The sequence below is a fragment of the Nomascus leucogenys genome, chromosome 4, assembly GCF_006542625.1.
Source record: "Nomascus leucogenys isolate Asia chromosome 4, Asia_NLE_v1, whole genome shotgun sequence".
Taxonomy (NCBI): Eukaryota; Metazoa; Chordata; class Mammalia; order Primates; family Hylobatidae; genus Nomascus; species Nomascus leucogenys.
This window is the reverse complement of record NC_044384.1, coordinates 104556212-104576229: the sequence shown is the minus strand read 5'-3', so window position 1 is coordinate 104576229 and position 20018 is coordinate 104556212. Positions and strand designations below refer to the sequence as shown.

The following is a 20018-nucleotide window of genomic DNA, read 5'->3' as shown; positions in this document are numbered from 1 at the left end:
GTTTAAGACATGAAGCATGTATGAAACAATGTGAAGGAGTATGTAAAAGACCTTCATTGCCAGAAGTCTGGTAACTGTTACCAGACTGAACAAAGTACAGGAATTAAAACCTCATCATATGGTAGCATTAAAAGAATTAAAATATTCAGGAAACTCTGCAGCTGTGTGCTTCTCTAGCATAAACACCAAAAGCTACTAATTGATATAGGTATAATCTGAAAAAAATAAAAACTTTTAGAGTTTTGTACCTCAAATTTTCCAATATTTTAATTGTACTGTTTTCTTAATAATCAGAAAGTATCGTGCATAGGTCACTGGTCCTAAAGACCCAAAGAAGATAGACTGTTTCACAGGTAATGTTGTGTTCTTTCACTATGAGGCACACATTAGTTGTCTTTTTCTGATATTAGTGGCCACTAATGACCACTGTTTAGGACCCATACCTTACTAAGTGTTGCAAAATGTTGACATTTTTACTACTTAATTTAGTTTTATCTTTTTGTTTTCTGAGACAGGGTCTTGCGCTATGGCCCAGGCTGGACTGTAGTAGCAAGGTCATGCCTCCCTGCAGCCTCAATGTCCTAGGCTCAAGTGATCCTCCCACCTCACCCTCCTGAGTAGCTGGGACTATAAGCGTGCACCACCACAGCTCGCCTACTACTACATTTATTAACTGGAAGACCTGTACAAAGAAAAACTTCCTCTCATCAACTATTTGGTTTAACCTAAAGCAGAAGTCACTTGAGAAAGGCAGAATAAATGTTTAAATGCTTAATTTTTTTCCTTTTTTATTTTTAAACTAGTCTTTAAAGTCGTGAATTGGTTGACTAATATAGTTTTTTTTTTTTTTGCTTTTTTGTTTGTTTTGCTTTTTTTGAGACAGAGTCTTTCTCTGTTACCCAGGTTGGAGTGCAGTAGCACGATCTCCAGTGATTCTCCCTCAGCCTCCGGTGTAGCTAGGATTACAGGCATGTGCCACCACACCTGTCTACTTTTTGTATTCTTAGTAGAGACAGGGTTTCACCATGTGGCCAGGCTGGTCTCGAACTCCTGGCCTCGTGATCTGCCCACCTCGGCCTCTCAAAGTGCTGGGATTACAGGCATGAGCCACCACACCCAGCCTCCCAGGTGTAGTTTTTTGTTTGTTTTTTATTTTTTTAAGATGGAGTCACCCAGGATGAAGTGCAACAGCACAATTTCAGCTCACTGCAACCTCCACCTCCCAGGTTCAAGCTATTCTCCTGCCTCAGCCTCCAGAGTAGCTGGGATTACAGGCGTGTGCCACCACACCCAGCTAATTTTTGTATTTTTAGTACAGATGGGGTTTCGGCATGTTGGCCAGGCTCAAACTCCTGACCTCGTGATCTGCCCGCCTCAGCCTCCCAAAGTGCTGAGATTACGGGCGTGACCCACTGCAACCAGCCTGTAGTTTTATTTTTAAGTAGTCATTAGAACACAGGGATTTTACATAATGTCCTTCAAACCTCCTCAGTATCTTTATTAATGCTTCAGTGTTAATAAGAACCCCCACACTTTTTGCTTAGGCAGTCTTTGCTATTGCATCGGTTACTGTTTTTAGTAAACAGAACTAGGTAACCAATTATATTTAAGAGTACAAAATGGTACAGATGAAATAGACTGGTTATGAGTTGCTAACTGTTAATGCTGAATAACGGATACAGAGGAATTTATAATACTGTACTATTCTCTTCAGACACACAAAAAGAGTTGGCATGTCTATAATAAAGTTTTTCAGAATTACATAAGAAATATAATTATACAAGTAGACAGTATGAAGTTGAGGAGAAAATTATATAGTTCCTGTACAACATCCCTTAAGGGTCAGAAGTGTAATACAGTAGAAAAACACACAAAACCAAAACAATATCTTATAGATAAGAGTTGAGAGTAAATATAACTTTTAAGTAATTCAAATTAAAATTTTATATCCTTATATCTGAACAGCCTATTTCCCCATCAGAAGCAGCAAAATTATAGTAGAAACAATACTTACCCATATCTCTGAAACTGATAGTCAAACGTTAACTCTGAGCCTGAAGGAACCAGTTTGGTGGTAAAAAACCCAACCCTCAGTTGTCCGTTCACAGTCCACTGAGATGATGTTTGAAAACAAAAGAAATTAGTAACTTATTAGTGTGTGTGTGTGCATATATAAAGATCATCATCATCCGCCTTAATTATGCAAATGGGTCTTTAGGCAATGAAGGTTTTCCCAAATAGCACATGGAGACTTTTTTAAAAGAAGTAAAATATTTAAGTGTAACTCTCATTCTACGGACTACCAGATTGGATATATCTCTAATTCGTCTCTAATAAAAGTAACTGCTAAAAAAAAGAAAATAAAGTAACTGCTACTTTATCTTAACATTTCCATACAGTAAAGATTCACTTGTACTAAAAATTGGCAAATAGAGGATGCTTGTGTCACTGAGTATCAAAGGCAAGTCTATATTAACATATTTTAAAAGTAACCAAGTTGTAAGATAAGATGAGATATAGAAACTAGGAAACACTGATCCTAAAAGTTTAATTCCATGAAGCGGTGGTCATCTGGGTGAGTATAGTGAAAGGGACATCAGAACAGATGCATAAGACTCAAGAATTAAAATGGGGGCAGATACAGGGGAGGCAGATCTTTTAGTTCCAAAACATGTAAGCAAGTCAAGGACTGAGGAGCTCTGATCCAGACAATTTGCACATGTTACTAATGAAAACTCTGGACTTGCAGAGATTAAGGGGACACTGTACAGTGAGAGTCTCATAGCTAGACATGTGGCCACCAGCTCTGGCAGAACTATAACCAAAACCTAGGTTGAATGATTCCACAGTAGGTTCTCCTTTTTGTTACACAACCTGGCTCCTGGAAGAGCCATGCATAAAATCTATTAGCGTATAGTTCAAAGGGCAAAAAATACCCAGACTCAAAAGCACTATTTCAACATGAGAGGAAATCAATGATACACATTTGCAGAGCGGGTTCATAGCTTTAACCTAAAAAAGTTACAATCCCAGCTGGGTGCGGAGGCTCATGCCTGTAATCTTAACACTTTGGGAGGCCGACGGGGGTGGATTGCTTGAGGCCAGGAGTTTGACACCAGCCTGGCCAACATGGCAAAACCCCGTCTCTACTAAAAATACTAAAAAAATTAGCTGGACGTGATGGCACGCACGTGTAATCCCAGCTACTTGGGAGGCTGAGGCAGGAGAATCGCATGAATCCAGGAGGCGGAGGTTGCAGTGAGTCGAGATCATGTCACTGCACTCCAGCATGGGCAAAAAAAAAAAAAAAAAAAAAGATACAATCCCTCTCAATGTCAGTCGTTCAGTCCCTCATCAGTGTTATTAAAAGTCAAATGTTGCACCTAGATAAGACCTGATAAAGAATCCAAATACACACTGAACTTTCAAAATTAAAATTTAGTTTTGTATTTTGGCACCATTAAAATAATATATAAAATAATTAGGGGCAAGGAAGGAGAGGTGACAACTAAACGCAATGTGAGTTCCTGGATTGTATCCTGGACCAGAAAAACAACAGCTGTCAAAATTTGAATAAGGTCTTTATATTACTTAATAGCATTCCCTGGATCTGATCCTTTTATTATGGTTATATATGATGTTAACATGGGGAAAGCTAGGTGAAGACTGATATATGGGTGTAGTCAATACTATTTTTCTAACATTCCTATAAATCTAAACTTATTTCAAAATAAAATCTTAAATAATAAAGTAGAATAGGAAAAAGGGACTAAAAAATTCATGAGTACCTTAGATATGGGATCTAAAATTAATGGTCAGAACAGCAATCGTGAACAAATACCTCAAACTCTAAATCCACCTCAACTTACTTTTTGGGTTTCACAGTTTGGTTCACAGCTGTGATTCATGAAACGAGAGCAGTTTCCTTTTTGAGTGGCATCTATTATCTGGGAGAAGAGGATCATTTAAGAATTAAAAAATAATACCTTAAATATTCATGCAATTACCTGCAAAACTACATACATCTCTTATGCATCAATTAAAAAAAAGATTGTGCTGCGAAACCTAACCAGTTAAAGTAGGGCAGCGAGCCCTCCTGACTACCAGCTTCATAGTTTTTCCACTGTAAACAACGGCTCAGTTTCCATTATTTCTAACTGAAGACAGATGACACTGTGAATTAAATTAACCCATTCAATCAAAAAAAATTTACACATTTTACAAAGGAAAAGCATTAAGACAAATGTAAGATACATGCAATGCACACGCATGCACACACACACACTCCCTTACCCCAACTTTGCCCTTGCTTCAGAGAACTGTCACACTGCCTCACACTTCAAAGTGACAAATACCTAACTGATGCTTTTGGAAGATCTGCTAATTATTAACTTTTGCCCATAGGCAAAACTATCTTTATCAGTGTCTCTCCCATTTATCCTTAGCCATTTCTTATATTCTATTATATCCCAATCTCACTGCATGGTATAATACTTCACTTTAAAGTGTGGGCTATGTCACAATGCCATAGGTCTCAACCTTGAGTGTGTATCCAAATCCCATGGAGAGTTTGTTAAAACTTGCTGAACCCATCCCTAGGGTTAAACTAAACAGCTCTGGGGTTAGGTCCCTAGAATTTACATTTCCACACTGAATACAGAGGCAGATATATGAGAATTGAACTGAATTCTATTAAGCCAGACATTAAAGAGATCTATAAAAATGTAAAGCGATGCAACTCTTTTCACTAAAAAAAAAAAAAAAAAATTAAATAATCATTTTCCAAGGCCAGGCACAGTGGTTTATGCCTGTAATCCCAGTGCTTTGGGAAGTTGAGGCAGGCAGGAGGATTGCTTCAGGTCAGAAGTGAGACCAGCCTGGGCAACACAGCAAGACCCTGTCTCTACAAAAAATTTAAAAATAAGCCAGGCATGGTGGCATGTGCCTGTAGTTCCAGCACCTCAGGAGACTGAGGTGGGAGGACTGCTTGAGCCCAGCAGTTCAAGGCTGCTGTGAGCTATCATCATGCCACTGCACCCCAGGCTGGGCAACAGAGCAAGACCCTGACTCAAAAAAAAAAAAGTTATTTTTCATAATACCATGTTATTTTTATCAATAAGTAATGGGCTTACTATTGTTACAGTTAAGTCCTCACTTAAAGTCATCAACAGGTTCTTTGAAACTGCAACTTACAAAAGCAAAACAACATACAAGGAAACCAATTTTACCATAGGCTAACGGATATTAAACAATAGTTAAGTTCCTATGGCATATTTCTGGCCACAAAACATCAACAAACTTCTAAATAAAGACCAAAATGGGCTGGGCGTAGTGGCTCATGCCTGTAATCCCAACGCTCTGGGAGGCCAATCTGGGCCAACACTCAAGTGATCCTCTGTTTTAGCCTTCAGTCTGAACCCTTGGAGCAGCTGTAACTAGATGCATGCAAAACCATGCCCGATTAATTTTTTTTAGTTTTTGTAGAGATGAGGTCTCACTGTGTTGCCCAGGCTGGCCTCCTTTGGCCTCAAATGATTCTCCCACTTGGCCCTAATGTAGTTTTAAACAGACATTCTAAATTTCTCAGTTGTAATTTTTAATATGATTAAGTATAAGTAATTATAACCCACATAACCTATATAAGCAAAAGCACTTTGGGGCCAGGAACTGTGGCTCACACCTATAATACCAGTACTTTGGGAGGCTAAGGCACGTGGATTGCTTGAGGCCAGGAGTTCAAGACCAGCCTGGCCAACACGGCAAAACCCCGTCTCTACTAAAAATACAAAAATTAGCTGGGCATGATGGTGTGTGCCTGTAGTCCCAGCTACTCAGAAGACTGAGGCACAAGAATCACTTGAACCCGGGAGGCAGAGGTTGCAATGAGCCAAGATGGCACCACTGCACTCCAGCCCAGGTAATACAGCAAGATACTATCTCAAAAAAAAAAAAAAAAAAAAAAAAAAAAAAAAGGCACTCTGGGGGTCATCAATAATTTCTAAGTGTTGTAATCTAAAACACACTATGTTTATCTTTATATACATATATATGTAATCTATAGATATATATCTATAGATTACATATATATGTAAATTCCTCTCTCTTCCATGTTTTTTTCTACCTTGTCATGCAACAGTAACTTCCACGCTTTTTGTAAACAAATAGACGCTATTTATACTGCTCTGCCCCTCATTTTTGTCGCTTAATATATTTTAGAAATCAGTCGGCAGGACACGGTGGCTCATGCCTATAATCTCAACGCTTTGGTGAGGTCACGAGTTCGAGACCAGCCCGGCCAACGTGGTGAAACCCCGTCTCTACTAAAAATACAAAAATTAGCAAGGCATGGTGGCAGGCGCCTATAATCCTAGCTACTCAGGAAGCTGAGGCAGGAGAATTGCTTGAACCCAGGAGGCAGGGGATGCAGTGAGCCGAGATCTTGCCACTGCACTCCAGCCTGGGCGACAGAGCAAGACTCTGTCTCAAAAAAAAAAAAAAAAAAAAAAAAAAGAAATCAAATCAGTATCAATGGCTCCTTCAAACCTAACAGATCTGTTTCAAGGCAAACATATCCAAGCTGCTTACCTCATCATTCTTCAGGGCCATGAAATAGTAATGGATGTTTTTGTTTCGTGCATACTCCTTCACTCGAGCTTTAAACTCTTTATGATCGAGTACCTCTCCACAATATTCTAGGACAAAGGTGTTCCTGCAAACCAAAAGGAAAAAAATAGTACTTCCTGCCTAGGAGCAGTATGGAAAACATATATGCGCAGGCAAAAATAAGGAATTTAAATAAATACTGCAATGTGGATAAATTTAGTTATTACACAAAATAAATTTCAAACATATGTCAAGTATCTAGCTTCTAACCAAGGTTACTTTTCTCCTTCATAGTACTTTTCAAAGAATGTTGATTCTAAGATGCTTTTATAATTTATACCTACTACCAAAATATATATCCTTTAACTAGATACTAAAACATTCAAGTCTGGCTTAAAATATCAAAAAAACAGTTATTAACAGCTGGAAAACAGCTCTGAAGAAATCAAGAGACTGAAAAGTTAGAGGATTTTTGCTCTAAAAAAAAAAAAAAAAAAAAGGCAGCTGGGCACGGGGACTCATGCCTGTAATCCCAGCACTTTGGGAGGTAGAAGCGGGTGGATCACCTGAAGTCAGAAGTTCGAGACCAGCCTGACCAATATGGTGAAACCCCCATCTCTACTAAAAATACAAAAATTAGCCAGGGATGGTGGCGTGCACCTGTAGTCCCAGCTACTTGGGAGGCTGAGACAGGAGAATTGCTTGAACCTGGGAGGCAGGAAGTTGCAGTGAGCTGAGATTGTGCCACTGCACTCCAGCCTGGGCAACAGAGTGAGACTCCGTCTCAAAAAAAAAAAAGGAAAAAGAAAAAAAAAGAAGGAAATTTAAATATAGCAGCTCTTCTGCTGTCTTTACTCTCAAAGGTCTCTAAAAATGTTAAAGATCAAATCTAATCCCCTTTATGTAATGACATTCTCTTTGACTTCTCTTTAGAATGTAATTGGTAATTGTGATTTATCTTCTTCTTTGGCATCTTTCAGTTACCCTATATCTTTGAATGTTCTTTTCTTGATTATTTACCGATTTATTCTGAACTGAAGATATTAAATTCTCAGTCTTTTCCCCTTCTCTTCTCTAAAAGCTCATTCTAATCAATGACTTCAACTATTAGTTCTATGTAGACAAATGTTATACTATGTTTTACTCCTAAGTTCTGACATGAAATGGCCTGCCTGAAAGTCTTTTCTTATCCCCTCAAAATAAACATGCCCTAATTCTAATGAAAGAAATTTTTTTTAATGTAAATCTTTTGTATTTGTTTACAACATACTGGCATAATCAATGTACTTATTAAAGGAGTTAACTTTGCCAACTGAAAAAAATTAAATCCTGGCCGGGCGCGGTAGCTCACGCTTGTAATCCCAGCACTTTGGGAGGCCGAGGCGGGCGGATCGCGAGGTCAGGAGATCGAGACCACAGTGAAACCCCGTCTCTACTAAAAATACAAAAAATTAGCCGGGCGTGGTGGCGGGCGCCTGTAGTCCCAGCTACTCGGAGAGGCTGAGGCAGAAGAATGGCGTGAACCCGGGAGGCGGAGCTTGCAGTGAGCCGAGATTGCGCCACTGCACTCCAGCCTGGGTGACAGAGCAAGACTCCGTCTCAAAAAAAAAATTAAATCCTTTTACTTTAAAAAATAAAGCAATTAAAAACAAATGAGAAAAGAACATATATATTAAAAAGCAGAGCTCAAAAACAGGATTGAAGGTATAGTGGATGTATATATATATATTTATATAGTAGTCCATCACCAACACATTTAGGTCTCAATAATAAAAATCTGATTATTCATGGGTAAACCTAGAAAGTCAAATTATTACCTCTATAACCAATATTTGAAATGTCCTTTCTAATCCCAGAAGCTTATCATCTTGCAAATAATTTAAAATGATGAAAAAATTTGAGGTCCTACAATGTTGGACTCTCCACTTCTAGGATTAGTGCCCTCCCTCAAGAAAAAGAAAAGTCATTTTGGGTGGCTGAAGGGGGGAGGATTGCTTTGGCCCAAGAGTTCAAGACCAGCCTGAGAAACGCAGGAAGACCTCATCTTGACAAACAATAAAAAATTAAAAAATTAGCCGGCCATGGTATTATGTGCCTATAGTCCACTATACCAGTTGAAAGGCTGGAGCAGGAGAATTGTTTGAGCCCTGAGTTTGAATCTACAATGAGCTACGATCACATTACTGCACTCCAGGCTAGGTGACAGAGCAAGACCCCGTCGCATTAAAAAAAGAAAAAAAGGCCGGGCACAGTGGCTCAAGTCTGTAATCCCAGCACTTCGGGAGGCCGAGGTGGGTAGATCGCTTAAGCCTGGGAGTTTCAGACCAGCTGGGCAACATGGCGAAACCCCGTCTCTACCAAAATAAATAAATTTTAAAAAATGTTTTAAAACATTTTTTAAAAACTTAAAAAAGAGAGAAAAAGAAAAATGACATCATAGACTGCCTTGTGAATTAAATGTGGTGACTACAAAACATACAAAACATATTATTATCCAGGATCTGGAACTGCACACATAAAAAAATTTCTAATCCCTCTCCTGCCAAAAATCTATCTTCCCTAAACTTACTCATTTAAGGCTTAATTACCTGCTTTTGAAAGGTAGTATGAAAAATAAAAATAAAGCACATTGATGTCATCTGGCATCGATATGATGCCCATTTGACAAATAAGACAGTTTGGATAATGTAGGTGATCTATCCAACTTCACCAAGTTCATTTACAGCCTGGGATTCAAACTCCACCTAAATAACTATTTACCTCACTATATTATAAAGATGCTTTCTTGAATTATACTAAAATATTCAATTCTAATGATATTACTCTCAAATCACCTTATTTAGAAAAAGTTCTTAAATATCAGAGCCTGACCAGCCACTAAAATCACTCAGAGTAGAGACCCCACATCAGGAAGTCGGAAGGATATACCAACACACATGGATCTAACAGTTTGACCTTGAGGAAGCAGCTGAGAGAAGCATCTCAAAGTCCTCAGGAATTTGGGGAATGTAGGAAGAGTGGCTAGACCCTCCAGCTGCCTAACCTCCGAAAAACTATATGAGGCCAGTGTAAAAGTCTATCATGCAGTCCTTACAACTCTAAGATTTAGGTTTCTTAGAGAAGCTACGTGTCTCAATTAAAAACCAAAATAAAAACAAAAACAAAGCAGAAAAACATCAAATTGCCTGGCATGCAGTGACTAAATCCCATGAAGGCAAAGGCAATGAGAAGTGTGATTCTTATGATTCTTATTAATCTTTTACTAAGCCTGAAATTTGTTCCTGGCTGAATAGGGTTACTTCATTGAACTCCTTCTCCTTAAAGCCTGTTCAGGGCAACAGGGCTCTACTATGGCAGGTGGGTGGGGACAGAAATTGTCACTGTCACTGCAATGCTATGGAGGTTTAGGGGTTAAGGATAATGTCTGCAACTCTCTTTAAGCTTCATCAAAAAAAGATTGATAGATAAAAAAGAGACAGGCAGACAGAGAATGTAAAATAAAGCAAACAGAACAAAATGTTAATAACTATAAAATCTAAGTGGTGCTTATATGGATGCTAACTGTTCAACTCTTTCAACTTTTCTGTAAGTTTGAAACTTTTTATTAATAAAACGGGCCAGGTGTGGTCGCTCACGCCTGTAATACCAGCACTTTGGAAAGCCAAGGTGAGAGGATCACTGGAGCTCAGGAGTTCGAGACCAACCTGGGCAACACAGCAAAACCCTGTCTCTACTAAAAATACAAAAAAAATTAGCAGAGTATGGTAGTGTACACCTGTAGTTCCAGCTACTGAAGAGGCTGAGGTGAGAGGATCACGTGAGCCCAGAAGGTTGAGGCGGCAGTAAGCTGTGATCGTGCCACTGCATTCGAGCCTGGGCAACAGAGTGAGACCCTGCATCGAAAAACAACAAAAAAAAAGTGGAGGGGAAAGATGGCTTCTAAAAAAGCCTCATTTCGGCCGGGCATGGTGGCTCACCCCTGTAATTACAGCACTTTGGGAAGCCAAGCCAGGCAGATCACCTGTAGTCAGGAGTTCGAGACCAGCTGGGCCAACATGGTGAAATCCCATCTCTACTAAAAATACAAAAATTAGCTGGGCATGGTGGCACACACCTGTAATCCCAGCTACTCAGGAGGCTGAGGCAGGAGAATCACTTGAACGCAGGAAGCAGAGGTTGCAGTGAGCCATGATCGTGCCACTGTGCTCCAGCCTGAGTGACAGAGCAAGACTCCATCTCAAAAAAAAAAAAAAGCCTCATTTGCCCAAATGTCCATCAACTAACAAAAGGATATACAAAATATCGTGTACCCATACAACAGTATTATTCAGCCATAAATAGGAATTAAGTGCTGACACATGCTGCAATACAGATGAAACCTCAAAAACATAATGCTAACTGAAAGAAGCCAGACACAAAAGGCCACATATTGTATAATTTCATTTATATGAAATACTGAGAATACATCAACCCACAGAAACAGACAGCAAATTAGTGGCTGCCAGGCCTGGGAGGAGGTGGGTATGAGAAGATTCTGCTTAACAGGTACAGAGTTCCCATTTCAGATGATGAAAATGTTTTGGACACAGACAAAGGTGGCGGTTGCACAAGATTATGAATGCACTAAATGGTACTGAATTGTAAACTTTAAAATGGTCAATCTTATATTATGTGAATTTTACCTCAATTAAAACCCTATCAGGTATCCAATTACATTAAGTCAACCTGGACTGCCTTCTCTTCCTACAACTGGGAGATTTCCTAAAACTACAGGGGTTTTGGTAGTAACCTGCTTTTTTGGTGGGGTCCGTCATGGCACTTTAACACTAACTAGCAACTTAGCTCCAAATAATTTCTCATCCTGTGTAGATCTGACAATCTGTCCTTATTAAATGGTAATACTCTACCAGTAAACAACTCAAGAGTTTTGACTAGTTTATGAAATTCATAAACTACTGGTATTACCATCATCATGTGGAAGTTATAGGAGTAGGAAGGTATGGGAAACACAGAAACATTAAGTCCTAGTATATTGTACCAAAGCAGGGTTCTCTGTGAATAGCCGAAGAAAACGAAAGAGCTTTAGGAAATTTTAACCTGGCTTATAAACTGAAGCCATACATCCTTTCCTCCCTTCCCCAATCTCCTTTCCCCCCTTCCCCAATCTCCTTTCCCCTTAATATGAGAAGAGCACTGAGCTATCAAAGAGTGTCTGTTGCAAATAACAGAATTTAGATCAGGTTTGAAGCTGTGTATTTTACTGCAGATACCACAAAAGACCAGCGTCCAGACAGCTCATCCACTATTGACCCTGTAAGAGAGGCTTGTGTTCAAACTGTGGTTTAAAAAAAAAAAAAAAAAAAAAAGAAACTCTCAAGAAGACCTGGCTGGCTAGGGCAGAATGAAAGAAGGCATTTTTGAATATGTGCGTCTGGACTAGAACTAGTGATTTTGGAAATTCAATGGGCTGCTTTGAGAGGTATTGAGTTCTGTATCACTAACAGTGTTCAAAGGAAGTGTAACCAATTATTTGTTTAAAATATTATAAAGAATCCAATAAATTGGATATGGGGTATATGACAATTCTGCGGGATATTTGTTTCAAATAAACAATTAAAAACCAGTTATGAGAAGCCTAGGCAACATAGTGAGGACCCCATCTCTACAAAAAATGGAAAAATAAAGTAGCTGGGCATAGTGGCTCACACCTATAGTCTCAGCTACTCAGAAGGCTGAGGCAGGAGGATAAATTGAGCCTGGGAGGTCGAGACTGCAGTGAGCTATGATTGTGCCAGGACACTCCAGCGAGGGTGACAGGGCAAGACCTCATCTCAAAAAAATAAAAAACAATAAAACCAGTTATGAGCCAGGATGTGTTTTTACAAAACTTAGAGAAATCTATGAGGTTCCTACTAGCCCCCTTTTTGTGTAACAAAACATGTTTTTTTCTGATTGGTTCCCAAAAGGATAGATTAATATAAACATCATTTCTTATCTTCAAAAGAAAAAAAAAAGAACAAATTGCTTATCAAAAGATATATAAGGATTCCTGTCATAAAACCAAATTATTGCCAAGGGGAAAACAGTGAGAAAAAAAAATTATCGTCTTTATTACCTGTGTTTTGAATTCCCACAATAAACAGATTAAACCCCACCAAGTCCTGCCCCAACTCCAACTCCCATCCAAGTGTGGCCATATGCTCAGAGGGTTCTGAAAGAATAGTTATGTCTATGTTACTAGAATCCAGCAAATGTTTTATTTCCTTCCATTTTTTCTTTTATATATTTTTTAAATGTTTCAACCATAAACACATGTAATCTGTTTATATTTAACTTCAAAGAGGCACTTGACTTTCATTAAGAATACTTTTTTTTTTTTTGGAGACAGTCTCGCTCTGTCCCCCAGGCTGGAATGAAGTGCCATGATCTCGGCTCACTGCAACCTCCTCCTCGTGAGTTCAAGCAAATTCTCCTGCCTCAGCCTCCCGAGTAGCTGGGATTACAGGTGTGCGCCATCATGCTTGGCTAATTTTTGTTTTGTTTTTTGAGACAGAGTTTCACTCTTGTCGCCCAGGCTGGAGTACAATGGAGCAATCTCGGCTCACTGCAACCTTCGCTTCCCCGGTTCAAGAGATTCTCCTGCCTCAGCCCCCCAAGTAGCTGGGATTATTGGTGCCTGCCACCACATCGAGCTAATTTTTGTATTTTTAGTAGAGACAGGGTTTCACCACACTGGCCGGGCTGGTCTTGAACTCCTGACCTCAGGTGATCTGCCCATCTCGGCCTCCCACAAGTGCTGGGATTACAGGCGTGAGCCACCACGTCCAGCCTAATTTTGGGTTTCTTGTTTGTTTTTGAGATGGAGTCTTGCTCTGTCTCCCAGGCTAGGGTACAGTGGCATGATCTCCACTCACTGCAACCTCCACCTCCCAAGTTCAAGCGATTCTCCTACTTCAGCCTCCTGGGTAGCTGGGATTATAGGCGTGCGCCACCACACCCATCTAATTTTTGTATTTTTAGTAGAGATGGGGTTTCGCCATGTTGGCCAGGCTGGTCTCGAACTCCCGACTTCAGGTGATCCACTCCCCTTGGCTTCCCAAAGTGCTGGGATTACAAGCATGAGTCACCATGCCTGGCCAAGAATACTTTAAATATGCTATATATAAGGAAATTAAACATTTCCAGGAAATACTGAATATGGTAGAAAATAAAGTGAACCTTTTGGTGTATTATATTAAAAACTTACATCAGTTAGATGGAAAGCAACATTTATTCATTCAAGAAATGTTTAATGATTATCTATCAAGTATGTTTTAATTCTTAACCTTGATATGCTCAGGTATTCTCTTCTGCTCTTTTTTTTTTTTTTTCTTTAAGAGACAAGAGATCACTGCCATCCAGGCTAGAATGCAGTGGCGTGATCACAGCTCACTGTAACCTTGAACTCCCAGGCTCAAGCAGTCCTCCCACTCAGCTTCCCATAGCGCTAAGATTACAGGCATGAGCCACTGCACCTGGCCTTCTCTTCTACTCTTATCCCAACTCAATTTTATGTATACTAATGAATTCTGTCCCAAATCCTTTTTATATAGCTTTATAGAGATTCTGGGGGTCCACAGTAAACACTTGGTACTTGCTTGGAATTAAAGAAAACATAATTACCAAAAAAGAAAAAAAGATTTTTTAAATAACAAGCTAGCTACCAAGTGGTCATTCTATATAATAATCATCATTAAACCTCAGTGTAATAAAGAAATTATTTCCATACAAAAACATCTAAGTTCAACACCACAAAAATGAAGTGAAGGCCGGGCGCGACAGCTCACACCTGTAATCCCAGCACTTTGGGATGCCAAGGTGGGCGGAAAACTTGCGGTCGGAGTTCGAAACCAGCCTGGCCAACATGGTGAAACAACGTCTCTACCAAAAAATACAAAAAAAATCAGCTGGGCATGGTGGCATGAGCCTGTAGTTCCAGCTACTTGAGAGGCTGAGGCAGGAGAATTGCTTGAATCCGGGAGGTAGAGGTTCCAGTGAGCCAAGATAGCGCCACTGCACTCCAGTCTGGGTGACAGAGTGAGACCTTGTCTCAAAAAAAAGAAGAAGTGAAAGGTAATTAAACCAGAACTTACGAAGGAAGGTCTTTGGCAGCTCTCAAGCCCCAGCCTTTCTTTTCTGTGAGTATGACTTCCACATCTGCATGCTGTTTTCTCTGAAACCGTCTATTGGAACAATAATCCCCATTTGGACACCGAGAAGAACTGAAATGAGAAAAGGAGGAAATTTAATTCTTTAAAGCAGCAAAAGAACCAAAGTAACTTTGAAAAAATGTGTTAGTATAACTACATATATACATGCTTTTATGGTATAATTAGCATATGTATGACTAACCCCCAACTAAGCCTTCCTTTCCTTCCATCACAAAGGGATTCCTTAGAACTGAGTATCTACATTGTTACTTAAACAGGTCATACCCACAATACAGCCTTGACATCTGGTCATCACAGGATATATCTACCACTCCCTAGGTGTCTAGAATACATTTTCCAGCTGCATGTAAGCTTTCAGTACATTGACAACTCTGCAGAACTTATTTTCTGTAAGTGCACCTTCCCTTCCTTCTACTCTAATCACTTTTAATTTCATTTTTTGAATGCAGCTAACTACTTGATCTACAATTGAGAAAATCTAAAGCCATTATTAAACGTATCCTTGTTCAGAGTAAACAGAATAACATGGCACCGCTCTTCTCCCATGGATCCTAGAGTAAAAATGATAAAATCAAACAGTGATTGACTTGACTTAATATGTGATAGATACAAAGGTTTTTAACGATGATTAAAACTACACCAGAGGGGGCTGAGTGCGGTGGTTCATGCCTGTAATCCCAGCACTTTGGGAGGCCGAGGCAGATGGATCACTTGAGGTCAGGAATTCAAGACCACCCTCGCCAACATAGTGAAACCCTGTCTCTCTGAAAAATACAAAAATTAGCCGGGCATGATGGTGCACGCCTGTAATCCCAGCTACTTGGGAGGCTGAGGCAGGAGAATTGCTTGAACCCAGGAGGCAGAGGCTGTAGTGAGTCAAGATTGCGCCACTGCACTCTAGCCTGGGCGACAGAAGGAGACTGTCTCAAAAAAAAAAAAAAAAAAAAAAAAAAGACCACTAGAAATTACCAATCATTTTGAATACATTATTATTTATTGCCAACCCAGCAGCAAATACCATTTTTAGCAATGGTCAAAGGATGAAGGATTTGCTCTAGAGTGAGGCAGTATAAAGGAAAGCTTTCAGGAGGGAAGAGAATTTAAGGCAGAATCTCTAATGATAGGTAGGATATGCATAAAGAAAGCTGGAGATATAACTGTCCCTGCCTGTGTGCAGAAATAGGAAAACAATCCCTGTTTGGACAAAGGGAAATGAAACAACTGAAGATAACTGGTAAGAAAGGTGAGTTGCTGAAGGATGAAAAGACAGGCTGATGATATGCTATGAAGGGCTCTGAATACAAGGCTAAGTTTGAACCTAATCATGAGAACAACCGAGAACTACTAAAAGCTTAAGTGTGTGAATAATATAAACAAGTATTTTTCTTCATGTATGCTTCACAAGGTTGGCAGGAAAACCCAGAAGAATGACTAGGGCAACAATATGAAGTTAGAACAATGCTAACTCTATGTCTTCTCTTGTTACATCTGTACTGTCATCTCTCTCTCTAGTTTGGATAAAAGAATACCAAAAATCCTTTCTCTTTATTTTTTCAAGGTATACATATTTTATTTTTGCAAGACTATAACATGAGCAAAACCAAAAACTGAGCTTTGAGAAAAAAACACTTCACCAACATCAAAAATAAGGTATACTCTTTCCACGTTAAAGACAAGAATATATTTTTCATCAATCAGATTGGTTAAAAAAATTTTTTTGAGACAAGGTCTCGCTCTGTCACCCAGGCTGGAGTACAGTGGAGTGACAGCTCACTGCAACCTCCACCTCCTGGGTTCAAGTGCTTCTCCTGCCTCAGCCTCCAGAGTAGCTGGGATTACAGGTGTGTGTCATCATGCCTGGCTCATTTTTGTATTTTTTAGTAGAGATGGGGTTTCACCATGTTGGCCAGGCTGATCCTAAACTCCTGGCCTCAAGTGATCTGCCTGCCTCAGCCTCCCAAATAGCTGGGATTACAGGCATGAGCCACTACGCCTGGCCAAAATTAAGTTTTTTAATGTAAAGATATTTACTATTTATAAGAACAATACAGAAGCAAATGTCTGTCAACAGAATAATTACTGGCTAACTATGAATAGAATACATAATGCAGTCAAGAGAAAGATTAAGGCAGGTCTGTACATAGAGCTCTGATTAGGTATGATTAGCAAATCCAAGCAAGTATATAGAATAAGATTTTATCTGTATACATACAAAGAGGAAAACATCTACCTATGCTAGCACAGGCATTAAAAGTTTTCTGGAAAAACGACAAAACAATGGGATTGATGTTTGGGAGAAGAAGACATTCACTTTATGCATTTCTGAAATGTTAGGGTTTTATTTCACTTTATAGTGAAAGCTAAAAAATACCAACATTTACCACCTAGGATATGAATATTATAAAAGATAAAAAAGTACTGAATAGAAATTAATATTATAGGACTACTTTACAGAGCACTTACAACATGGTGGGTACTGTAATCTAATGCACAATGCAAGGGATATTTGTTGCCCTATTAATATCTGTTTTCTACTATACATCAAAGTGTCTACTATACTTTTTTGCTTATAGTCATCCATAGGTAGGAGAAAGGTTAAATTTTATTCTTCATTGATAATTCAATATTTAGAGACATTTAATAGAAGTGTTGAGCAAAAGCCGAGTATTCTAATTTACTTACCATTCAATCATGAGAAGACGATTAAGACAATCTTCCCCACATGCTATTTCACCTTGAGCTCTTTCATCTTTAGAAAGAGGTGTACACTCACACTGCATTCGCTTAATATCTCGATGAGATTTATTCTTCTTTCTATTGGGTAAAATTTCATAAAAACTGATTAAATAAATTTCGTGGTAAAGATATAACATATGTAATCAAGTATGTGCTAAATCTCATTAGATTCTTTTGGGTTTTTTTAAACAGGGTCTTGTTCTGTCACCCAGGCCAGGGTGCAGTGATGCGATCATGGCTCACTGCAGCCTCAACCTCCTGGATTCAAATGACCCTCCCACTTCCACCTCCTGAATAGCTGGGACCACAGCTCATGCCACCACGCTTGGTTTTTGTTGTTGTTGTTGTTGTTGTTTGTTTGTTTTTAATATTCTGTAGAGTCAGGGTCTCTCTATGTTACTCAGGCTGGTCTTGAACTCCTGGGCTCAAGAAATCCCCCTGCCTCCACTTCCCAAAGTGCTGCAATCACAGGCATGACCCACTACGCCTGGCTAGATTCACATTTAATGATTCCTGTAAGTCAACCATTCAAAATAAAACATCTAATTATTAGTACTTGTGAGACTGAAAATCCTAAGAACTGTGTTACCAAAAAAAAAAAAAACATGAGAAGGGCAACCTTAACCTTGGCAAATGGGGAAGATAAGATGAGTTCAAGACTAGTCATTCTGGAGCTCAGCCCTTATTTCGTAGTCCAGATCAGCTAAGCCTTGGATTCTGAACAGTTTCAAGTGTTAAAGTCATACTTTAACATGCATTTCAAATAGTGGCATAGCTGGTTAAAGTTAAGTTTAAGAATCAGACCTCATGGATGAGCAAACAATAGTTGAGATATAAGATTGAGGGAGAAAAGGGGTTTCTAAAAAAATGAGAGTGAGTTCTAACTCAATCCAATATTTCAGACTATCTTTCAGTAACATCACATTTGCATAAATTTTGTTTAAAAGCAGATTGAATTTTTTAAATGAAGTGTAATTACGGAATAATCAGGTAAATGTTTAAGAGAGCTAAACTTTCTCCATGCAGACAGATTTATTTTGGAGAAGAACATAAACTGCTAAAATTTGATTGGGTTCATAATAACCCACTCCAGAGTGTGCTAAGTAAAAGTGAAAATGTGATTATTTATTGGCCTTTTTGCTGATGAACTAGTCTTTTACCCTGGTCTAAAAAAAAAAAAACAAAAAAAAAAAAAAACAAAAAAAACAACCAAAGATGGTCAAAAAAGATCTGTTAAGATATGTGTAAGATTAGGGAACTATAAGAACTATAACTCACTCTTTGACTGTCAAACAGGAAACAGCATAGCTGCTCTAAATGGTTATCTAATCTCCTACCTCTAATCTGCTTTGATCTTCAACATATGTTCTATTCTAGTGGTAATTTTATAAAGTGCCTAAAGAGTGTTATGACAGTTTTAAATAAGTTTAGGTGAAAAGAATGATTCCTCTTGATTAAAGACACAATTCGTTAATGAGTATGTGAATATGCTTAGCCTGAAGATGACTAAACAAAATTATCTATTTAGAAGTACTTAGCTACAATTTTGAAGAATCAGCAGCAGCTTTATTTTGTATTGCTCTAGAAGGCTGGAATAGGACGAATGGGCATAGATTTTGGCAGGTAAGCCCTTTTCCATTAAACGTAAGAAAAATTTTTTCATTATATTCATATTATTTTTTTATAAGAGTTTGTCTTTTTAGTGACTCCTAAATGCCTAGCATATAAAAGGCACTTCCAATTTTTGAATATATAGGCCAGGCATGGTAGCTCACGCCTGTAATCCCAGTACTTTGGGAGGCCGAGACAGGCGGATCACCTGAGGTCAGAAGTTCGAGACCAGCCTGGCCAACATAGCGAAACTCATCTCTACCAAAAATATAAAAATTAGCTGGGCGTGGTGGCACCCGGCAGAGGTTGCAGTGAGCTGAGATCACACCACTGCACTCCATCCTGGGCGACAAAGTAAGACTCTGTCTCAAAAACAAAAAAAAGTTAAATATATATAAATCCTTCCCACTGCAAAGTGATGGAAGCCCTCTTATGCCTCCACTAACCAAATCTATGTGCACAGTTTTTTATATATATATATATATATAATCATATATATATAATCATATATATATATAATCAGATATATATATATAATCATATATATATAATCAGATATATATATATATATATCTGATTCTCAATGCTAAAGAAAAGTCAGAGAATTGGACTGATTAGTTTTATTTATATTCTTTTACAAAGATCTTGTAAGTTCCATTAGTCTACTCACGCAGTTCCTAAAGGGTACTACTTAAAATATTGAATATTTTAAATGTAAACCTAATTTATTACTAGATATAAATGAAAATAGCTGTAAAAGGCTCTCTGTTAAAAGGTTATTTTGTAATAGAAAAACATTTCTAGTAGGACCTACCTTTAAAATTAAGTCTTTTACCTTATACACAGTGGAAAATTTGA

The 20018-nt window shown here is 38.6% G+C and overlaps 1 protein-coding gene across 6 annotated transcripts in view; it reads right to left on the bottom strand.

The window, feature by feature from the left end:
* SETD2 (SET domain containing 2, histone lysine methyltransferase) overlaps window positions 1-20018 on the bottom strand; it is a 148990-nt gene that overhangs the window by 81930 nt on the left and 47042 nt on the right. For all 6 annotated transcript variants that reach the window (XR_004029763.1, XR_004029764.1, XR_004029765.1 and 3 more), the window contains exons 4-8: window positions 17496-17627; window positions 14736-14864; window positions 6586-6709; window positions 3870-3947; window positions 2015-2112 (exon numbers count right to left, since the gene is read on the bottom strand). Coding sequence is in view for 3 of the 6 variants with exons in the window: in XM_030811916.1 (XP_030667776.1) it covers window positions 2015-2112; window positions 3870-3947; window positions 6586-6709; window positions 14736-14864; window positions 17496-17627 (561 nt within the window). In the remaining 3 variants the exon portion in view is untranslated. The remainder of the gene's footprint in view (window positions 1-2014; window positions 2113-3869; window positions 3948-6585; window positions 6710-14735; window positions 14865-17495; window positions 17628-20018) is intronic.